Raw genomic sequence first — 20,924 nt, forward strand, 5'->3', positions numbered from 1 at the left:
GGTGCTACACAAAGTCCTCATTATTATTATTTTTATTATTATTATCTATGTTAAAGTCTATCACCAGTGGTACAAGTTCTTAGGGAAAAATTCTTGATTAAATATTGTACTATAATTGTTTAATGAGTAATTAATTCTCATCATAATGATGCATGAAATCGATGGAGAAATAGGAACAGATAAGTACTGACTGAAAACCAAAATTAAGTCACAACCCAAGTTTGGGAACAGCAACCATTACCAATCTATGCATCAAGCTTGACAAGGCCATATATTTCAAGTTGGAATGCAGAAATAAACAAAAACAAAAAACAACAAAAACCCTAACAGGTAAACTATTTTTGTTTAAAGTCATAAAGCTTATAAAATGTCCCAACTATGTTCACTATATCAATCCATTTAAGAGATGCATTAACAAAAGTAAAAAAAGATCTTTATATTTTTGGATGCAGTCATGAAATACACGGTCTGAAACATTACAAGTAGGAGCTAAATTGTAAAAAAAACTCGTAATATTATTGTGAAATTTTGGAACTTCTTTTTATTAATGTAGTAATGCAGCCATTAATCATATTGGCACAGAAAGTAAAAAATCCATGCAACTAATTGATCTTAATGCAAAAGCTTGTTTTGCCTTTAAAAATATATGACTAAGACAATCTACATTTCTGTGACCAGATAAATGGAAATATTTTACCCATTAAGTTAAAACATTTTATATTGTTCAGAAATGCAAAGTCACCCATGAAAATACAATGTTTCCATTTCAGTCATTAAAATACAATGTTTCCATTTCAGTCATTAAAAAATGTTTCCATTTCAGTCATTAAAATAACATTTCCATTTCAATCATTAAAACAATGTTTCCATTTCAGTTATTAAAATAATGTTTCCATGTCAGTCATTAAAACAATGTTTCCATTTCAGCTATTAAAATAATGTTTCCATGTCAGTCATTAAAATAATGTTTCCATTTCAGTCATTAAAATACAATGTTTCCATTTCAGTCATTAAATATTTCCTATTAATACCCACTTAAAAAATGTTGATATCCTCTATAACCATAGTTCATGGGATTCTTATCCTCTTCTTCAGAAATTTTTAAATTTTATTACACAGTATTCCTAAATTCTGGTCACAGGGGAGATAACTATCCATTTTCTTAAAATTCAAATCATAGTCACCATCATACTTTTCTAACCCATTAGATTGTTCTTGTTAAATTTTGATAACATATCCAAAGTATCGAAATGTTTAGACCTAATTTTCAAAACTTATCCTTAAAATGTATTCCTAATAAATATGATATAGTTAAAGTATATTGTGAGAAAACCTGCAATAGACCATTACGGATATGGTGGATGTAAGAGTACTCATAAAAATCAACATCTTTCATTATTTTATTCTTGCAATCTTTCAGTCATAACTTCAGTTATTCATATGCAATAAATAAGATCATAACTAAAATGTTAATTGACAAAGTTCACATATATTAATGTTGGAAAGTCTAATCATTTTCTCCCATAATTTCAAAAAAAATAATTTCAGCTATGAAGCTCAAACAAACTGCAATACAAACATTGTTTTGTACTAGTTCTTAGGCATGAAAGTTTAAATATGAATATTTGAATCCATCAATCACAAAATTTAAAAGTGGAATGTTATACAAGATTATATATTATAAACAGATGGATTGGAAAAGTTTGAAGGCAATAAAAATTACATGGATATTTTAGCATGAGGGCTTTTCTATTTGAAACATACATGGTGCCCAGAGAAGTAATTTAAAACAAATATATATGCCAGGATGCTCTGATTTTCTCTCAGAGTTCATCTATAAAATGGCATAAAAGTTTTCTTTACTGCATGTATGCAGTGACTATGCCATTTTAAAAATGACTTCCCTTGGTCCCAATTTTATTTTACTGAAACAGCCCTTGGTAAATGCTGATGGATTTAACACACCCAGCCTATGTATTCCTGAATTTGCCAAACTTATACACTTCAGACCTTTTTCTGGTACACATTGCGCCCATATTAAGGTTCATAAATGCTTAAAGGGGAGGTAACTCAAAATAATCTCAAAGACTTTTTTGGGTTAACAATGATACATGTAAGATAGAGCTGTGTTGCTTGCATGGCCATGCGATACTTATACTAGTCGGCTCATGATAAAATACATGCCACCATACTTATCAGACAGTAGGTAATATAATACATACTGCAATACAGTAATGATTATACAATTACAATCTGAATCATGACACAGACTTGCACAATGTCTGTTTGTCATTGACAGAGTTGCAGTTGTTCAGTTGGCAATCCATGGATTGAAGGTTTGTTACCCACTCCGGATGCCCATGTCAGCTGCCTTGGTGTATCCTTGAGAAAAGCACTTAGATTTCATTTACTCAGTATGATATAGTCATTCATATATGAGAAGTACAGTTACAAGCAGAAACAAACAACAACAACAAAAAAACTATACTTATTTGCAAGTAAAGCACTTAGCTCCCATTTCCTAAGCATGATAAGTGCTGTTGTAAATATAAAATTTTATAAAAAAACAACAATCAATCAATGTCTTTCCATGAAAAGTCTATCTATATAGTTATGTTGCAAGGTTACTAGCATCACATGAATATATCATGACTATTTCACACATGCTTTTGTAATTAACTGTACAATGCCTTGGTAATTATTTATTGTTTGAAACCATAAATATTTTCTGACAGGAACTTAAATACAGCTGACGGCTTTATGTTTAAAAGATGTCTGCCATTTTGGTCTTAGCAAGGTATTATGGTACTGTGGGTCACTTTTTCATTTCGAAATTAAATCTACAAATTCAATTAATTTACAAATGAGTTTACTAAGGAAAGCTTCAAATGGTACATATGCGATAAAGTTACAGTTGAAAATGAAGATACAAACAATTACATTTAACTTGAACATAACAAGAAACAAAAACTATTTTTCATACTTGAATCTGTAATAAATTTAAAAATGTTCAACATATCATCATTTTACATAATCATATCTGACTAAAAATGATTCTGGTTGATATTTTGTCATTCAGACTTGTATTTCTTCTTGCTGATCCAGCATATTAACCAATGTCCAACAAATGATAATAAGATTAATGATAAAAAGATTAAAAAACCCAAAACAAACTGTTAAAATCTTTCAAACTTTTATTGAGGAGGCATAAAGTTCTTTAACTTTCTTTCTTTTTAACTTTTGCATTCATGTATATCATGGAATATCACCTTCAAGTGTTGCAACATTGATGTACTGTCACACTCGTAGCAATATGTATGACAATATTCCAGTACAGATATTTATCTAGTATATCATTGTTTTAAAGCAAGATATGTAAAAACAAGTTGACACTGTTGGTCTTTTAGCTGAACAGATTTGCAAATTTTATTTTTCCTTCGAGAGTGTGGTATTTAGTCACTCTCTTCAAAGAAACTTTGTTGACTGTTGAACAGTTTTCATGTTGTTGAACTATTAAACAGCCTGTTAAGTCTTAAATGAAAATGGTGCTGACTTCATTATTGTGATCTTACCAGAACATGGACTCTAAATAAATAAAACAATTCTTTACTATTTGCGAATAAACATGACTGTTACATTTTTTTTACACATGCAAGAATCAACTGGCCAAAGGTCATCAATCCAGTCTCTGTTCCACCTTGATCCATGACATATGTAACCAAATAGTGTTTTTAACAAATGCCATCCTGCAGAAGATGTTATTGCTCATAGCAATGCAAATCAACTGACCAGTCAAAAAGGTCAGTGTTTGGTTTTTAATATGATGACTTCACCATGTTCAAAGTCCATGACTTCGAAGAAAAACTTGGGAATGTACAGTCTGAATTCTGCAGCCACCGACTGTTTTCTTTACCAAATAAAAAGTGCTATTTGTTTGTATCCATTTCTTTCAGCTATATCCAATCAGACAGCAGATTGGTAGGTACTGTTTCAGAGAGTATATATGCTATGAAGTGAATCAATGACCCTTGGCTAGCAAAATATGCAAGACCAAACTTAAAGACCTAATAATGTTCCCTACCTTAAATATGTACAGCATGTTTTTATGTTTTTAAATTTCAAGGTGTTTGTTTTCTGTAATAATATCATTATATATGTTGTTTTATTTATGTTATAGGTGTTGTCTAATGTTGTAAAGTGCTTAGAGCTTCTAAAGATTAGGCGCTATACAAAGTCCTCATTATTATTATTATTATTATATACATACCTACATGGTTTATTTTCTTAAACTTTGAAAAATTTCATATGTAGGTTCCAATACCATATTTTCATTAACTGTTTGATATTTGATCAAATTTAAGAATGCAAGTGCAAAAGCAAATTGTTTTTTTTAATGACATTGACACTGAATAAAAGAAACAAAAATTATTTCCAACTTGAAATTAATGGATGATAAATAAATGTAAAAGCATTGTCATTGTAGTCATCATACAGTTTGGGGACATACTTTGCTTTGTACAAAATTACATCATGAACATCTTTTGGCTAAGACAATCCATTTGAATTTGTTTTTATTACACATGAAAGAAAACTTTATGAAGATTTTTGCTACAGAAAGCATAAGGATATGTAATAGACATAATGCAAAAAATAACACAGACCATGAAAATACTAGTCTGCTGTAGGTGTTCAGTGTATAAATATGCAATTGATCTACCTCAATACTAAGCTCAGGTACCTTTATAATGTGTAATACGTCAAATTCATCCAAAGCATGGTATGTGTTTGCAACTGATCTACCTCAATATTATTCTCAGGTATCATTATAATGTGTAATAAGTCAAATTCATCCAAAGCATGGTATGTGTTTTTCAAGAGGATTAAAATCTTGATGTTTGTACTGAAAACCATTAGACCATCCTCCACAATATTTTTGTACCTGAATAAATTTAATTTTAATATCCTTCTTCAATCTTCAGTTCAAGATGGGATTGCAAATATTAAATACATCACTTCTTTATTAAATGTCACAAGTGTAAAATATCACCTCTGTGAACACAACCTATCATATATTTGCAGTAAACTCCAATTTTTTGTGTTTACAAGTCAATTCTCATTTTAAATAGAAAATGTAAATGTAAATCAGAAAATATAAAGTATGGCTAAAATAAAATAAGTCATCACAAGCATTAACAACCATTTATTCTGTTCCCTCGTCTGGGGAAAGGTATCTATGTGTGTCTTGTTTTTTCTGTATGTTCTCCTTCAGAACCTTTTCTGAGCACATTGGACATGTCTCTTCTGTTTCCAGTAACCTACATGGATAGAAAATGAGTAATTGAAAATATGAATACACTTGCCAACAGATGCATGATCTATTGTGCCTACTAAACCTTTAATAAAATTTTTTTTTTTAAAAAGCCACCAATCACAATCACAAGATTTGTAATTCCCATTTTTTTCTTTTGAGTGGATGATTTTAAAAGGGTACTAAAAGCCATCGGTGGGCAGCAAGTCTCCAATTTTTCCTCTGTAATAATATTTTCTCCTACGTTTAGCCCCTCCTGTCTCAATAGCCTGTATTACAGGAGAAGCTAAATGTCATGAAAGAAACATATAAAAAGTAATCATGGGCAGGAGGATTTTGTTCCCAACATTATCTGCACTACATTCAGTAAGGCAAGTGTTATGAAACTCAACAAAATGTGCTTTTGGTATGTTGACACCAAGACAAAATCTCCTGGACCAAATCAAGGTAGGCACATATACCTCACCACACAAAAGCCATTTACTAATTTATTTCCCCACTGTCTTCGAAGATTTCCTACTTGAAAGGTACAAAATGAACAGCAAAATATTTATAAAAATATATGCCCAAATAAAAAATTTAGTAATTAAAAAATCCCAGTATTGAAAGTAAAATCAAAAGGAATAGAAGTAAAATGGTGTTAACATAAGTCTTCTTTCTGAGAAAATAATTACACTTACCTTAAGAATTCAGAAAACAATGCTGGAAAGTCACAATTTGGACAAGCAGTCATATCATCTTTCACCAGATGTCTGCCCTGAAATTATAAATTTAAAACGAAGTTACAGTAAACTGAGTTTTGTATATTCTACTTCCTTGCATCTTGTGTTTACACAAACTAATATTAACACCCTAGCAGATATACAAATAGCATGTCAAGCAAGTCATTCAGATATATACCCAAGCAAGAGCTGTCATTTCTCAAGTGTTCCAGTGAGGTGTAGATTTGGCTCCCCATTCATGGATGGATTCAAGATGTGCAAAGTCAACATATCTATATTTCTCAGGGATACTATATACACACAAATTTGTACTAAATAACAATTTCAATCAGCACTTTAGAAACAGTGAATCTTTAATAACTTAGCCATGTCAACAGTAACACATTTAACTCTGTCACAATTCAAGTCATGAAAACAACGTCTGTTAATTTTGCTAAATAAATTGATGGTGTTTTACCTACAAAGCATAAAAGGAAGGAAATAAAATGACCTAAGGAAATAATGAAATAAATATATCTACTCAACTAGATTATGATCAGCAGAAAATTGTTTAATATTATTTTATTAGTCTCATTGTTATGAATCAATTAAGAATTTTTCTACAAGAGCTTCCTCTGACATGAGGCATTCAAAGACATAAAAATACTATGAAAAATATTTAAAATATCAATTTATTATTTACTCAAAAAACTTTCAAAAAGTGTTCAAGTATCACTTCAACTCAATTTTCTGTCCTCGCAAAAATCCAAACAAAGAACACAAATTATCTACATCAAGTTTATAATTCCAAAGAAAAAACAAGGTCAGGAAATTTATGTGCCTACAATCATAGCAATACTGTAAAGTGTGTGACCTTGACCACAGGGAAAAATGGGTGAGTCATCATGTTGTGGGTAAATTGTCTTAGAGTCCTCATGTTGTGGGTAAATTGTCTTAGAGTCATCATGTTGTGGGTAAATTATCTTAGAGTCATCATGCTGTGGGTAAATTGTCTTAGCTTTATGATGATTCATCCCCAGTATATAAAAATATTTATCAAGGAGTTTAGGAAATATAAGCTAATGATTTTTTTTTAACCAACACCAAATCCAAATTTTCTAAAACAGACTTTGAACACAAGGTGAAAAGGGTGAAAGAACAAGTCACAAATGAATTGTCTAAGTGTCATAATGATTTATGCCAGGTATGATGAGACTCTGTCCATGGGGATTGGAAACATATGCAAATAAAAACATAAAGCAAAATCTTAGCAAACTGTAGATACTGCAGCTGCTGCTGTCTATTCTTCACTTCCAAAAATAATGAGCTCAAAATTTTTCGCACAATTCCAATGTGAAATTTTGATGTGATAATGCTGTTGCCAACTAGTTCCATATGTCCAAGGAGCTAAAATAAGCCTAATTATGCAAAATATTCATATACAGGCATGCAATAAGGTATCAAGATTGGACTTAATGTTACAATACAGAATATTTGAAGACAGGACTTACTGTTTTAAGACAATACAGAATATGTGAAGACAGGACTTACCATTACAACACAATGCAGAATGTCTGAATATAGGACTAACTGTTTCATGACAATACAGAATGTCTGAAGACAGGACTAACTGTTACAAGACAAACAAAATGTTTAAAGACAGGACTTACTGTTACAAGACAATATAGAATGTTTGACAACAGGACTTACCATTAGAAAACAATACAGAATGTTTGAAGACAGGACTTATTGCTACAAGACAATACAAAATGTTTAAAGACAGGACTTACCATTACAAATGAAAACAAAATGTTTGAAGACAGGACTTATTGTTACAAGAAAATACAGAATGTCTGAAGACAGGACTTGTTCTTACAAGACAATACAGAATGTTTGAAGACAGGACATACTGTTACAAGACAATAGAGAATGTTTGAAGACAGGACTTATTGTTACAAGACAATAAAAAATGCCTGAAGACAGGGCTTATTGTTACAAGACAAAAAAAAATGTTTGAAGACAGGACTTACCATTACAAGACAATACAAAATGTTTGAAGACAGGACTTATTGTTACAAGATAATACAGAATGTTTGAAGACAGGACATACTGTTACAAGACAATAGAGAATGTTCGAAGACAGGAATTATTGTTACAAGACAATACAAAATGTTTGAAGACAGGACTTACTGTTACAAGACAATAGGGAATGTTTGCTTTGCATTCTGGACATAAAAGCTCTGTTTCTGGTAACTTAAAGCCACAGTAAGGACATGGTGCTAGAGGCTCTTCCTCTTCTGTTTTGTCAGGCTTTCTGACTATCATCTCAATTTTCTTTTTATATTTCAGATCGATCTGATTTCTGTACTCTGGCCTCATCAACAAAGCAGCGTAACTGAAGGATGAATTCTTCAGGCCTGCCCTATGACACTCGATGACAGTGGAGGTCAGGATGGGTACAATATCTGCAGAACAGATTAAAAAACATAACTTATTTTCTCACAGAAAATGCAGATACAACTGACCAAATCTGCACAAACCAGAAATATCATCATACAAAGCACATGTTGATAGGATATATAGTGATGGAACTTTCTACGAAGTCAAGTGAACAGTGTACATATTCAAGTACTGGTCTCAGATTTCTGATTAAATCAACAATTCTGAATCTGAGACATAAATGAATGGTTATGGAACAACAAGTTGCAGAGAAAATCAAACACTTTTAAGACAAATAGTATGTATTATTTGCAATCTGTTTTAAGAATAACCATATATACTCACATACAAGATGGATCCAACAGCATGCTTCATAGACCCAGATCTTCCATGACATAATGTGCCAACAGATCTCAATCTATGTAGTTTGTTAGGAGAAACCATCAGAACAAAAAAAACGTAGACCCTGACTTTCTGATGCATTATGCAATAGCAGAACTGGATCTAAGTTTGGCAGTTGGACTCCATCATAGGTGAAATTACATGGCATTGTAAAATGAAAGTAAAGTGAAGTAAACATCTATCATATCAAAGAATATTAAAAGCATACACATGTAAAATTACAATTCAGTACAAGATGCCACTAATGTTCACTTCTGAATATTTTCAAATTACTGGGCATAATGTAGTCTTAAAGGCAGAAAATTAAATAAATAATGATGTTGCAGATCAACTGAATTTCAGTACTAATGTCAAACAAATTAGGTTGATGTCTGATATGTAACTTACGTGAGGGAAACTTGCTAATGTTGTTGGCTACTCGAATCAACATTCTAGCTCCCTTCATATGGTCACCCCTCTTGACATGGATCTACAAAGATAAATAAATAAAACAAGATTTTAAGCAGTCTCAGAAACAGTGACCTCAGCAGTCCTAAGGTCTTGGCAGATTATACACATATATCTATATATAAATATATCATCATCATTGGTGGCTATGTCTCGAGAGACCATGCGAGCAGTGCCCTTGAAGTGTCATCTGTCTCTGTGGTTTTGGCAATGTCTGCTGTAGCTGTGCAGGCCTATGTGCAAATGACAGTCCCTATTGCAGTTGGTGCAGATGTACTGGGAAGTCTAAGTTGCTGCCACGCTTTTCTTTCTCTGACATTTCTCTGCTGCCAGCTGGCCTCTCCTCACATCAGCAACTGCTATGCCCTTACAGACCATCTGTATCCAGGTGCCTGGGTCCTCAGCCTGCACTTACCAGTAATTGAATTGTTGCATGCCTTCATGTCCATCTTGCACACATCCTTGAAATGGTGTGCGGGGTGGCTGACACTTCTGGTGCCAGTGACCAGCTGTCCATGTAGGATGTCCTCTGGCAGCCTCCTATCCTCCATGCATCCAATGTGTCCCAGCCATCAATGGCGGCATTTGCTCAGCAAGGAGTACATGCTGGGGATGCTTGCACGCTGCAGGATCTTGCTGTGTGGGATGCGGTCTTTCTAGCTGATTTTCAGGATGCATTTTAGGCATCATATATGGAAGGAGTTGAGCCAACCCTCTTGCCTCATATAGAGGCTCCAGGTCTCACTTCCTTATAGGAGGGTGCAGAGAACACAAGCCTGGTAGACTTGGATCTTGGTGTGCTCTGTCAGCGCATTGTTTTCCCACAGCCTCCTCATTAGTCATGCCATGATGGTGTTGGCCTTTCCAAGCCTTCTGTCAAGCTCCACATCAAGCAAGAAAGTGTTGCTGATGGCTGACCAAAAGTAAGTAAAATTGTTGACTGCTTCCAGGGTGACACCATTGATTTTGATGGAAGGGGCAGTTGTGGCATCTTGCACGCTGATGTTTGTCTTGTTTCAGACTGATGGTGAGCCCGAGCTGCTTGCAGGCATCAGCAAAACGATCTCCCAGTCTCTGGAGGGCATCCTTGGTGTGGATTACAAGAGCCACATCATCTGCAAAGAGCATCTCCCTGATGAGCACTGACCTCACTTTGGTCTTCGAGCGCAGTCATGCCAGGTTGAACAGCCTTTCATCGGACCTGGTGTGCTGATAAATACCATCACTGAACAAGTCAAAGGCATAGGAAAGGAGCAAAAAGAGGAAGATCCCAAAAAGGGTCAGCGCCAACAAGCAGCCCTGCTTCATGCCACTGTTGATGGGGAAGGAGTCTGAGGAGGATCCATCATACAGGACTGTTCCCTTCATATCATCATGGAAAGAGATTATCATGCTGCAGAGTTCTGGGAGGCAGCTGATCTTACTGAGAAGTTCAAATAGGCCCTTCCTGCTGATCAGGCTGAAGGCCCTAGTGAGGTCAATGAACATCATGTAGCATGGCTGACCTTGCTCTCTGCTCTTCTCTTGGAGTTGTTGGAGGGAGAAGATCATGTCTGTTGTCGACCTGCCTGCTCTGAAACCGCACTGGAATTCCAGGTGCACATGGCCCTTCAGCAGCTGCAGCCTGTTGAGAAGGATGCAGGTGTACACTTTGCCAATGATGCTCAGGAGCGAGATCCCTCTGTAATTATTACAGTCACTGCAGTCGCCCTTGTTTTTGTAAAGGGTCACAATGGTGGTGTCACACATGTCTTGAGGGACTGCTCCTTCCTCCCAGCAGAGGCAGAGTAGCTCATGCATCGGCTGAAGCAATGCCGGTTTCCCATGTTCAACAGCTTCAGGCGGGATGCTGTCACTACCTGGTGCTTTGTCGTTTGAGAGGGAGTCGATGGCTTTGATGAACTCCTCTAAGGTGGGCACTTTGTCGTGCTCCACCATGATGGGCAGTTTCTGTATGCTGCTAAAGGCCATAACGGTGACTGATGTTTCGAGGGAGTATAGCTCTGAGTAGTGCTCCACCCGTCTGGCCAACTGTTGCTCATGGTCTGTGATCTTCTCTCCCATCAGAGATTTCAGGGGGGGACGACCCCTTTCACTGTAGGGCCTAGAGCCATCTTGATGCCACTGTACATACCTTGGATGTTTCCAGACTGCACTGGATTCCTTCACACAGTTGCTGCCAGTACTCATTCATGCACTGTCTAGCGATGTGTTGGGTGATGCTTCAGGCACTTCTGAGGGTAGCAAGCATCCGTTCATTGGGACATTTTTTGTAAGCTATGAAGGCTTTTTGTTTGTCCTCGATTATTGGTTTCATCCTTGAAAGGTGTGCATTGAACAAGTCCTGTTTGGACTGTTCCTTCTTGCCAAATGTGGACATGGCTGTGTCGATAGCACCCTTCATGGTGTTCCACTTGGCTGTGGCATTGTGCTCTGGCAGGTCCTGGAGAGCCTGGTCCAGGGTGGACACATACTCCTCCACCTTTGACGGGACTAACATCTGCATAGTGTTGATGCGAGAGCAACCTTTTGGTTTTAAGCAGTGTAGTGTGTGTGGCTGTAGGCCCACCCTGCTGATCATGAGGGCGTGGTTGGAGTTGCAATCTGCACTGTGGTAGCTTCTGGTGGAAAGGACGCTGTCCAGGGCAGAGCGCCTGATGATGACCAAGTCGAGCTGATGCCAGCGATGAGATCTGAGGTGTTTCCATGATACTTTGTGTTGTGGCTTACACCTGAAGGTGTCTGTAATGCAGTCATGGTAGGTACACAGCTCTAGCAGTCTCTGACCATTTGCATTGATCTTTCCAGTGCCATGATGTCTGAGGCAGGTAGGCCATGACTCGTGATCCACATCTACTCTGGCATTAAAGTCACCAAGGAGTAATAGCAGCTCATCTTTAGGGCATCCTTTGATCTGTTCATCCAGCTGCCCATAGAACTGATTCTTTGTGTCTTCTGAAAACGTGAGAATGGAGGTGTAGACACTGAGGATGTTAACAGGACCTGCAGCAGTGTCAAGGTGGATGGACAAGACATGCTCAGTGCCCTCTGAGGCAGGCTCAACTGGGGCCCAGGAGGAGGATTTTGATGGTGAAGCCCACTCCATGCTGGCAGGGCTCCACAGGTTCTCGACCCTTCCAGAAGGTGTAGCTGCTGAAGGTGAGCCTCGTTTCCTGAAGGGCAGCTATGCTGACATTTAGTCTGGTGAGCTCTCTGTCAATGATGGCTGTCTTCCTGGTGCCATCCATCTCCCTGAGGTCATCAGAGATACCTGTGCACATGGTGCATACATTCTAGCTTGCGAATCGAAGAGCTGGAGTCTTCTTTGTTGGTTTCTTGTTTCTTTTGTCTGGTGTGGAATTTGGGTCAACACCTTACTGACCAGGGGGGTGGGGGCCCAGCTTAAGGCAGGTGGTAGTTAGCCAGTGGGACACAATGATCCCTCCCACCATCAAAGCTGTATCCATATACAGCTTACATATGCGCATAATGCTGGAAAGACTAGTAATCAAAAATGTCACAACTAAGGAATGAAGTAAAAATAAATAATTTCATTTCATTTTAACTTAAATTTCAGAAAAGAACATAACTGACTATATCCTATATTGCTGACATTAAAGAAAACTTTATTCATAATTTTTTGGCCAGAGTTGACCCTTATGTCTTGCTGAGCACTCAATTTTCTATACATTTCAAAGTTACATCGCAAATCTCATAAAGCCTAGTTGCCGATTATGAATGGTTGTAACATCCATTAAGTTTCATGTATGTTCTTTTTGTGATTTTGCTGTTGTTCCATTATTACATAAAGAACAATTTCAGAATAAAAAAATTCTACCTTGACTAAGATGTAGCTATGAAGAATCATCAAGTTAATGACCATCTCATTAGGTATCTTGATTTTCTGTTGCTTAAGTTCCTGGTACATGCTGAACAACATGTCATGGGCATTACGATAGTTACCTGCAATACAGACAATTTATGGTTAACATCAGTAACACTTCATATAATGAAACTGCATTCACACCAGTATAGTCTCTTTCATTTGTTTTGCTTCAATACCTTATTTCTCTTCCAATGAGAGATGTCAGATGCCAGTTAAACAGTGAAACCATTAAAACCAAGCCTTCATAAGAATCCATTACCTCACTTGTGTCCACATATTCATGTAACCCCCTGTATCTATCTTGAAAAGGTTATGCAAAAAACATTAAAACAATACCTTAATACTGAAACCACTACTGCCATTTCCACTGGAAAACAATGAAACCAATCTTGCCATTGCCATTGGAAAACACTAAAACCACTCTTGCCATTTCCACTGGAAAACAATGAAACCACTACTGCCATTTCCACTGGAAAACAATGAAACCACTACTGCCATTTTGACTAGAAAACAATGAAACCATTACTGCCATTTCCACTGGAAAATACTGAAACCACTACTGCCATTGCCACTGGAAAACACTGAAACCACTCCTGTCATTGCCATTGGAAAACACTGAAACCATTCCTGCAATTGCCTCTGGAAAAGTGTCCCATGATACTTCAACACTAAAACCACTACTGCCATTGCCTCTGGAAAAGTGTCCCATGATACTTCAACACTTAAACTACTACTGCCATTGCCAATGGAAAACACTGAAACTGCTCCTGCCATTGCTGCCAGAAAACTGTAACACTATACTTCAACACTGAAACAACTGCTGCTACTGCAACTGGAAATGTTTAACAAAAGATTATAATACTGAACCCACTGCTGTCAAATACTTTTTTAATTGAAACCACTACAACCATTGAAACTGGAAATCTGTAAACAAGATACCATAACACTGAAAGCACAAATGCCATCGGCACTGGAAAACTGTGACACAATATTTTAACAAAGAAAGTACTGCTGTCATTGCCACTTGAAAACTTGAACACAATACTTTAACATTAACACCACTACTGCCATTGCCACAGGAAAACTGTGGCAAGATACTTCAACACTGAAAACACTACTGCTATTGCCACTGAAAAAGTGACATAACTGCTTTATCATGTTTACACAGGCCAAACAAAACTCCCTCTGTGCTTGTATTAATTTCATATTTGTCTATGATAGAAAGGATAATTTCATAGAGAATATCTCTGGCTAATAATCTTTATGAACTATCTGACATCGATCATCACAAAACTCATCCTAATGCTGAACAAGATTTGGAAAAATGTGGGCAATTCATTATAGCTGCAATTAAATCTTGATTATCACAAGGAACATTTCATTTAAACATAGATGGTTCCCAGGAAAGGCAGTTTATTTAAAAATAGATGCCAGGTTATTCTAATTGCTCAAAAGGTTTACATGAAAATGATACAAAATTCTAAATTGCTTCTACAGGTGATTACTCCATGCTAAATATGCCTTCCTTCAGTCCCAAGTATATTTCTACTGGAACAGTCCAAACCAATATTATCTCAAAGAGTTTGTTTGTTTATCCAAACCAAAAGTGTGTTATAATAACCAATCTTATTCTATATCATACATCTCTAATAATTCAAACTCTGTATATTCCAAACCATGTTCATGCTTGCCAGAAAAGAAGCAAGTATAAAAATTCTCACCATGGATCCAACCAAATGACCTTTACCACACTTAAAACAAGATTTAAAATTCTGGACCATAGCAACAGTTGCTCCACTACTTGTGCTTTGTCTCAATCTTGAAGATCCACCCCACACTGTGATAGTAATATATCCACATATAATGCAAGATCCACCCCACACTGTGATAGCAATGTATCCACATATAATGCTAGATCCACCCCACACTGTGATAGTAATATATCCACATATAACGCAAAATCCACCCCACACTGTGATAGTAATGTATCCAAATATAATGCAAGATCCACCCCACACTGTGATAGTAATGTATCCACATATAATGCAAGATCCACCCCACAATGATAGTAATGTATCCACATATAATGCTAGATCCACCCCACACTGTGATAGTAATCTATCCACATATAATGCAAGATCCACCCCACACTGTGATAGTAATATATCCACATATAATGCAAGATCCACCCCACACTGTGATAGTAATGTATCCACATATAATGCTAGATCCATCCCACACTGTGATAGTAATGTATCCACATATAATGCAAGATCCACCCCACACTGTGATAGTAATGTATCCACATATAATGCAAAATCCACCCCACACTGTGATAGTAATGTATCCACATATAATGCAAGATCCACCCCACACTGTGATAGTAATGTATCCACATATAATGCAAGATCCACCCCACAATGATAGTAATGTATCCACATATAATGCTAGATCCACCCCAGACTGTGATAGTAATCTATCCACATATAATGCAAGATCCACCCCACACTGTGATAGTAATATATCCACATATAATGCAAGATCCACCCCACACTGTGATAGTAATATATCCACATATAATGCAAGATCCACCCCACACTGTGACAGTAATATATCCACATATAATGCGTGTGTGTGTCTGTGTGATATGGATTTTTAACGTAGCTTTAACAATGTTTCAGTCATATCACTACGATGTCTGCAGTGTGACAGTTTATAGTGATGCCTAGCACTGGGGTATCATGCCGCAGACATGTAGCATGATGTCCCACCCAGTCACATTATCCTGACACCAGGCCGACCAGTCCTAACACTAACCTCTTATTGCCGAGGGCCAAGCGAGGCAGCTGTTAGTACCATTTTTGTAAGTCTTTGGTATGACTCGGCCAGGGATTGAACCCATGACCTCCCGCATCCGAGGTGGATGCTCTAACCACTAGGCCACTGGAGCGGTGCTCCACATATAATGCAAGATCCACCCCACATTGTGATAGCAATGTATCCACATATAATGCAAAATCCACCTGACACTGTGATAGTAATGTATCCACATATAATGCTAGATCCACCACACACTGTGATAGTAATGTATCCACATATAATGCAAGATCCACCCCACACTGTAATAGTAATGTATCCACATATAATGCAAGATCCACCCCACCCTGTGATAGCAATGTATCCACATATAATGCAATATCCACCACACACTGTAATAGTAATGTATCAACAAATAATGCAATATCTACCCCACACATAGCCAGATAAGTCACAACAAATGTAAAAAAAGAAAGCAGATACCAGCAAGAATCAAAGCTATGTAGTGGTGCACCCAAAACAAAAATACTATCAAATTACAAAAATACTATCAAATTACAAAGTTTGGACCCACTAGGTTAGTAAGTAAATGGTCTTACAAACCTCAAGGCATTTGACCCACTAGACTGCTAAGTAAGTGGCCCTACAAGACTCAAGGTTTGGATCCACTGGGTTGGTAAGTACATGGTCCTACAAACCACAAGGTCTGGGCCAATTAGGTTGGTAAGTAAGTTGCCCTACAAACCTCAATGTCTGGACCCACCAGGTTGGTAAGTGGCCCTACAAACCTCAAGGTCTGGATCCATCAGGATGGCAAGTAAGTGGCCCTACAAGCCTCAAGGTTTAGACCCACTAGGCTGCTAAGTATGTGGACCTACAAATTTCAAGGTTTGGACCCACTAGGCTACTAAGTAAGTGGCCCTACAAACCTCAAGGCTTGAACCCACTAGGTTGGTAAGTGGTTCAACAAATTTCAATGTCTGGGCACACTAGGTTGGTAAGTAAGTGGTTCAACAAATTTTCAAGGTTTGGACCCACTAGGTTGGTAAGCAAGTGGTTCAACAAATGTCAAGGTTTGGACCCACTAGATTGGTAAGTGGTTCAACAAATGTCAAGGTTTGGACCCACTGGATTGGTAAGTAGCCCTATAAACCTCAAGGCTTGAACCCACTAGGTTGGTAAGTAACTGGTTCAACAAATTTCAATGTTTGGACCCACTAGGTTGGTAAGTAAGTGGCCCTATAAACCTCAAGGCTTGAACCCACTAGGTTGGTAAGTGGTTCAACAAATTTCAATGTTTGGACCCACTAGGATGGTAAGTAAAGGCCCTATAAACCTCAAGGCTTGAGCCCACTAGGTTGGTAAGTGGTTCAACAAATTTCAATGTTTGGACCCAGTAGGTTGGTAATAGGTGGTCCTATGTACTTTAAGGCTCAGTCCATCTATGTTGGTAAATATGTGATCCCACATACTTCAATTTCTACATATGTACTCTGAAAAGTTTTGACTCTCAAGACCCTAATGCAAATAAATTACCTGCATTCTGCTCCTCTCTGGCAATGATAATGGCTGTTCTACCTGCTTCTCTGTACTGCTTAAGAGCCATGTACAGTCTGAATAGGTACTTGGCATCCTGTACAAATAAAAATGGTCAAACACTATACATCTATAACAAATGCCGTAGTGCTTGAGAAATAACACAATTGTGCACTGATACAATTATTTCAAATGCCAGGGATTATTCATGCATGCAGCAAAACTTCATATTTACCACTGATGTATTTGTGTCTGTATTTGAACATTGCACATTACTAATGTGAGTTTCCTCCCCTTAACTTACATGTAACACATACTCTTGGCATATAGCTAATTAAACAGAATACATAATGTAACTTTCCTCCCCTTAAATTGCATGTAACACATACTCTTGGCATATAGCTAATTAAACAGAATACTTAATGTGAGTTTCTTCCCCTTAAATTACGTGTAACACATACTATTGGCATACAGCTAATTAAAAAGAATACATAATGTGAGTTTCTTCCCCTTAAATTACGTGTAACACATACTATTGGCATCTCGCTAATTAAAAAAAATACATAATGTGAGTTTCTTCCCCTTAAAATGCATATAACACATACTCTTGACATAATGCTAATTAAACAGAATAGATTATGTGTATGGGGGTATACTGTAAAGGCACTAGATAATACACATGTTAAATTGCAGATCATTCATTTAAAGTCCCATGACATAAGGACAGGTACAAGATATGTGTGCACGTAACAGGAAAATTAAATAATCTATATAGTCCTGTACACAGACATCAACAATGGCCAGGCTGTCTGAGTGAATGTTGAACCATTCTGAATTAATTAATCTGACCTATTATAAAGACAAAACAAAAAGTTTCAACCAAATATGTTAGTTTTCTTTTTAGGATAGTTTGGCATGTCAAGCATACAGAAATTAAAGTGCAGACTCAAACATCTTATCACAATATTTTTGGTAAACTACATGTGATACAACAAAACTCTGGAAGTTGGTCTCAGAATAAATATTGAGAATTTTGTGCTCTTTCATTATTTTTTTTATTACAACCAGTATATGACTTTCATTTAGTTGTTTTTTTTCTACACTTTTTGAAAATGGTGGTTGTGAGATTCTGTGTGCTCGTGCCACTAGCAATCAAAATCGCTAGTACCAGCTCAAGTTTCATAAACGCATTAGTTTTATCATCTTCCAGCAGATTAAAGACATAACAATATCGGTTTCATGCAGGTATAACTCTATTTAACAATGTTTAAGGTTGCTAGTCCATCCCCTAAGTGGCTATGCTTTAACACCACCTTGTTGACTTCTTCTCATGCAAGACTGGTTTTCAAACCTTCCATATAAAAAAAGATACGGATATCAAGCTGTCTGTGAAATAAAAAGTCTACTAGATGAATCAAATCCACTGAGTGTTTGGATTGTCTCAACAAAGATAATTATGGCAAGTACCCAAATGAGCCATACTGCAACCTCCTAATAATCTGGTTAGAACTTGATAAATTTAACTCGCAATCAGTTCAGTTACGACTCAATTACGTAATTGTTTCCAGCATCAAGTTGTGGAGTAAACTTCCCGGTTTTTTTCCCCGACTTTCATCAATATTTGCAAAATGCAATGACTTTTCACAATCTGGAAAAAGATTATTATTCCTCCTGACTTTTTCCTGATTTCTTGGAAGCATGGGAACCCTGTTCAAAAGTCACCTTGAATGAATTTACCTTTGGTACACCATCCTTGTCTCCCATGAGGAAATCAACCAGTTCATGTGTTAGAGATTCATCATTAGCTCTTTCCACTGTCTCAATGGCCAACTCAATGGCCTGGCTGTTCTCACCATCACACCGCAAGAAATGTTTCATGGCCTACAAAAGAAACATAGACATAATGTCAAAGGAACTGAAAATAATTTATGCATAATTTGATTCATGCAATACTCTTGAGAGTATATCAAGAATGCAAATTAATTTATTCATGCATGTTCAAAAATTATAACAAAAGAAACAAAACTGCATTTTCATGAATGGCATATAATTCTTAATCATGACTTCAAATGACATATTCCTATCAAAAAGTATATTTTATACGGAATTTCACGTCAACCTAGGCTGATAAATCAGCCCCTCACCCATGATGATATTGGCTGGCAGTTATGGGGCTGATGTTGCCTATTCATTAAAACCTACAAAACTCTGCAGCCAATTTTGTCTGCATACATCGGTGTGCATTTTATACTTGCCAGTATTTCTCGTGGCTGTGGAGCTACCACTAGCTGAAGGGTTCTTTGGCGACATGGACATTATATTTCCAGAGCAAATCCTATGTTGGGCGACTTGTAAATCCATGTGGAATAGTACAACCCTTCGTCCTATGGCAATTTTGAATTTTGCGCTAGATATGGCTGTTATCAAATACCAGTAAGTGTCTAAAGTGTGTGCAGGTGTGTTCCGGAAAGATATGCAAGCAATAAAATTGCTAATTTTAATGACCAGGTGACATCAGACCCACATATTGTCCATCAGTATCAACACAGATTTGGTGGGTTAATTTATCGGACTAACATCACCTACACACACACCCCAAAATATCTTTAGATAAAAAAAAAGTTTACCAGCTGGGTTACACTGGCACAGTTTAGAACATTTTGATTGCTAATACAAATACTAATATACCCATAAACATTTCAGAATATAATATTTTCATACCTGTGCTTTAACTTATCAGATAACACAATCAAATGTCTAACCCTATCCAGCTTATATGACTGATTATACATCCAGACAAATTGAAAGCAGTAACTGTGTTTTGTGTAATACCATAAAATGTGAATTGCTTACACACTGCACTGTTACTACACTGAATTCACTGTATTTTATAAGGTTATATATTCTGCAGGGATTTTATGCTCATCACAGTTGACAAATTAAAAGGTCAAATACATAACTATTCATCTGTGAAGTCAGCAGGACTCTCTTCCACAACCAAACAATGAAAATGTCATTTTGCATGAATATGGTCATCCGCAAACACAAACACACACAAACATTTACATCAATCATCATACCATATATCTAGGTTCCAAAGCCTATGAAAATAAACATCTAAAAAAAGAGATTTCATCTATTTTTACTGCCATTATGTAGAATATGGCTAGTAATAGCAATAACCAACTGTACATAGAATTAAACTTACTCTTTGATACTGTCCACTACGAAGGAAGAACTTGCCAGCCAGGAAATGGTTCTTTTCATTCTCAAAATATAAAGCAATACTCTGGTAATCTTCTGGAGTTGCATCTGGCCCTAAAAATAAATATTAAAGACATACCATATATTCTTGGTTATAAGATGAGTCCAGCTGTAAACTGCACAG

General features: G+C 36.6%; 1 protein-coding gene across 2 annotated transcripts in view; it reads right to left on the reverse strand.

Moving 5' to 3' along the window:
* Positions 1-1,386: 1,386 nt before the first annotated feature.
* LOC149797682 (WD repeat-containing protein 19-like) overlaps positions 1,387-20,924 on the reverse strand; it is a 68,265-nt gene continuing 48,727 nt past the window's right edge. For both annotated transcript variants that reach the window (XM_089962597.1, XM_089962596.1), the window contains 8 exons: positions 20,745-20,854; positions 19,274-19,417; positions 17,537-17,633; positions 13,136-13,260; positions 9,238-9,319; positions 8,200-8,474; positions 5,989-6,065; positions 1,387-5,315 (listed from right to left, as the gene is read on the reverse strand). In XM_089962597.1, the coding sequence (XP_089818723.1) occupies positions 5,201-5,315; positions 5,989-6,065; positions 8,200-8,474; positions 9,238-9,319; positions 13,136-13,260; positions 17,537-17,633; positions 19,274-19,417; positions 20,745-20,854 (1,025 nt within the window). In that variant the 3' untranslated portion in view covers positions 1,387-5,200. The remainder of the gene's footprint in view (positions 5,316-5,988; positions 6,066-8,199; positions 8,475-9,237; positions 9,320-13,135; positions 13,261-17,536; positions 17,634-19,273; positions 19,418-20,744; positions 20,855-20,924) is intronic.

This window comes from Sinohyriopsis cumingii, chromosome 6 (genome assembly GCF_028554795.1).
Source record: "Sinohyriopsis cumingii isolate HCF-2022 chromosome 6, ASM2855479v2, whole genome shotgun sequence".
Taxonomy (NCBI): Eukaryota; Metazoa; Mollusca; class Bivalvia; order Unionida; family Unionidae; genus Sinohyriopsis; species Sinohyriopsis cumingii.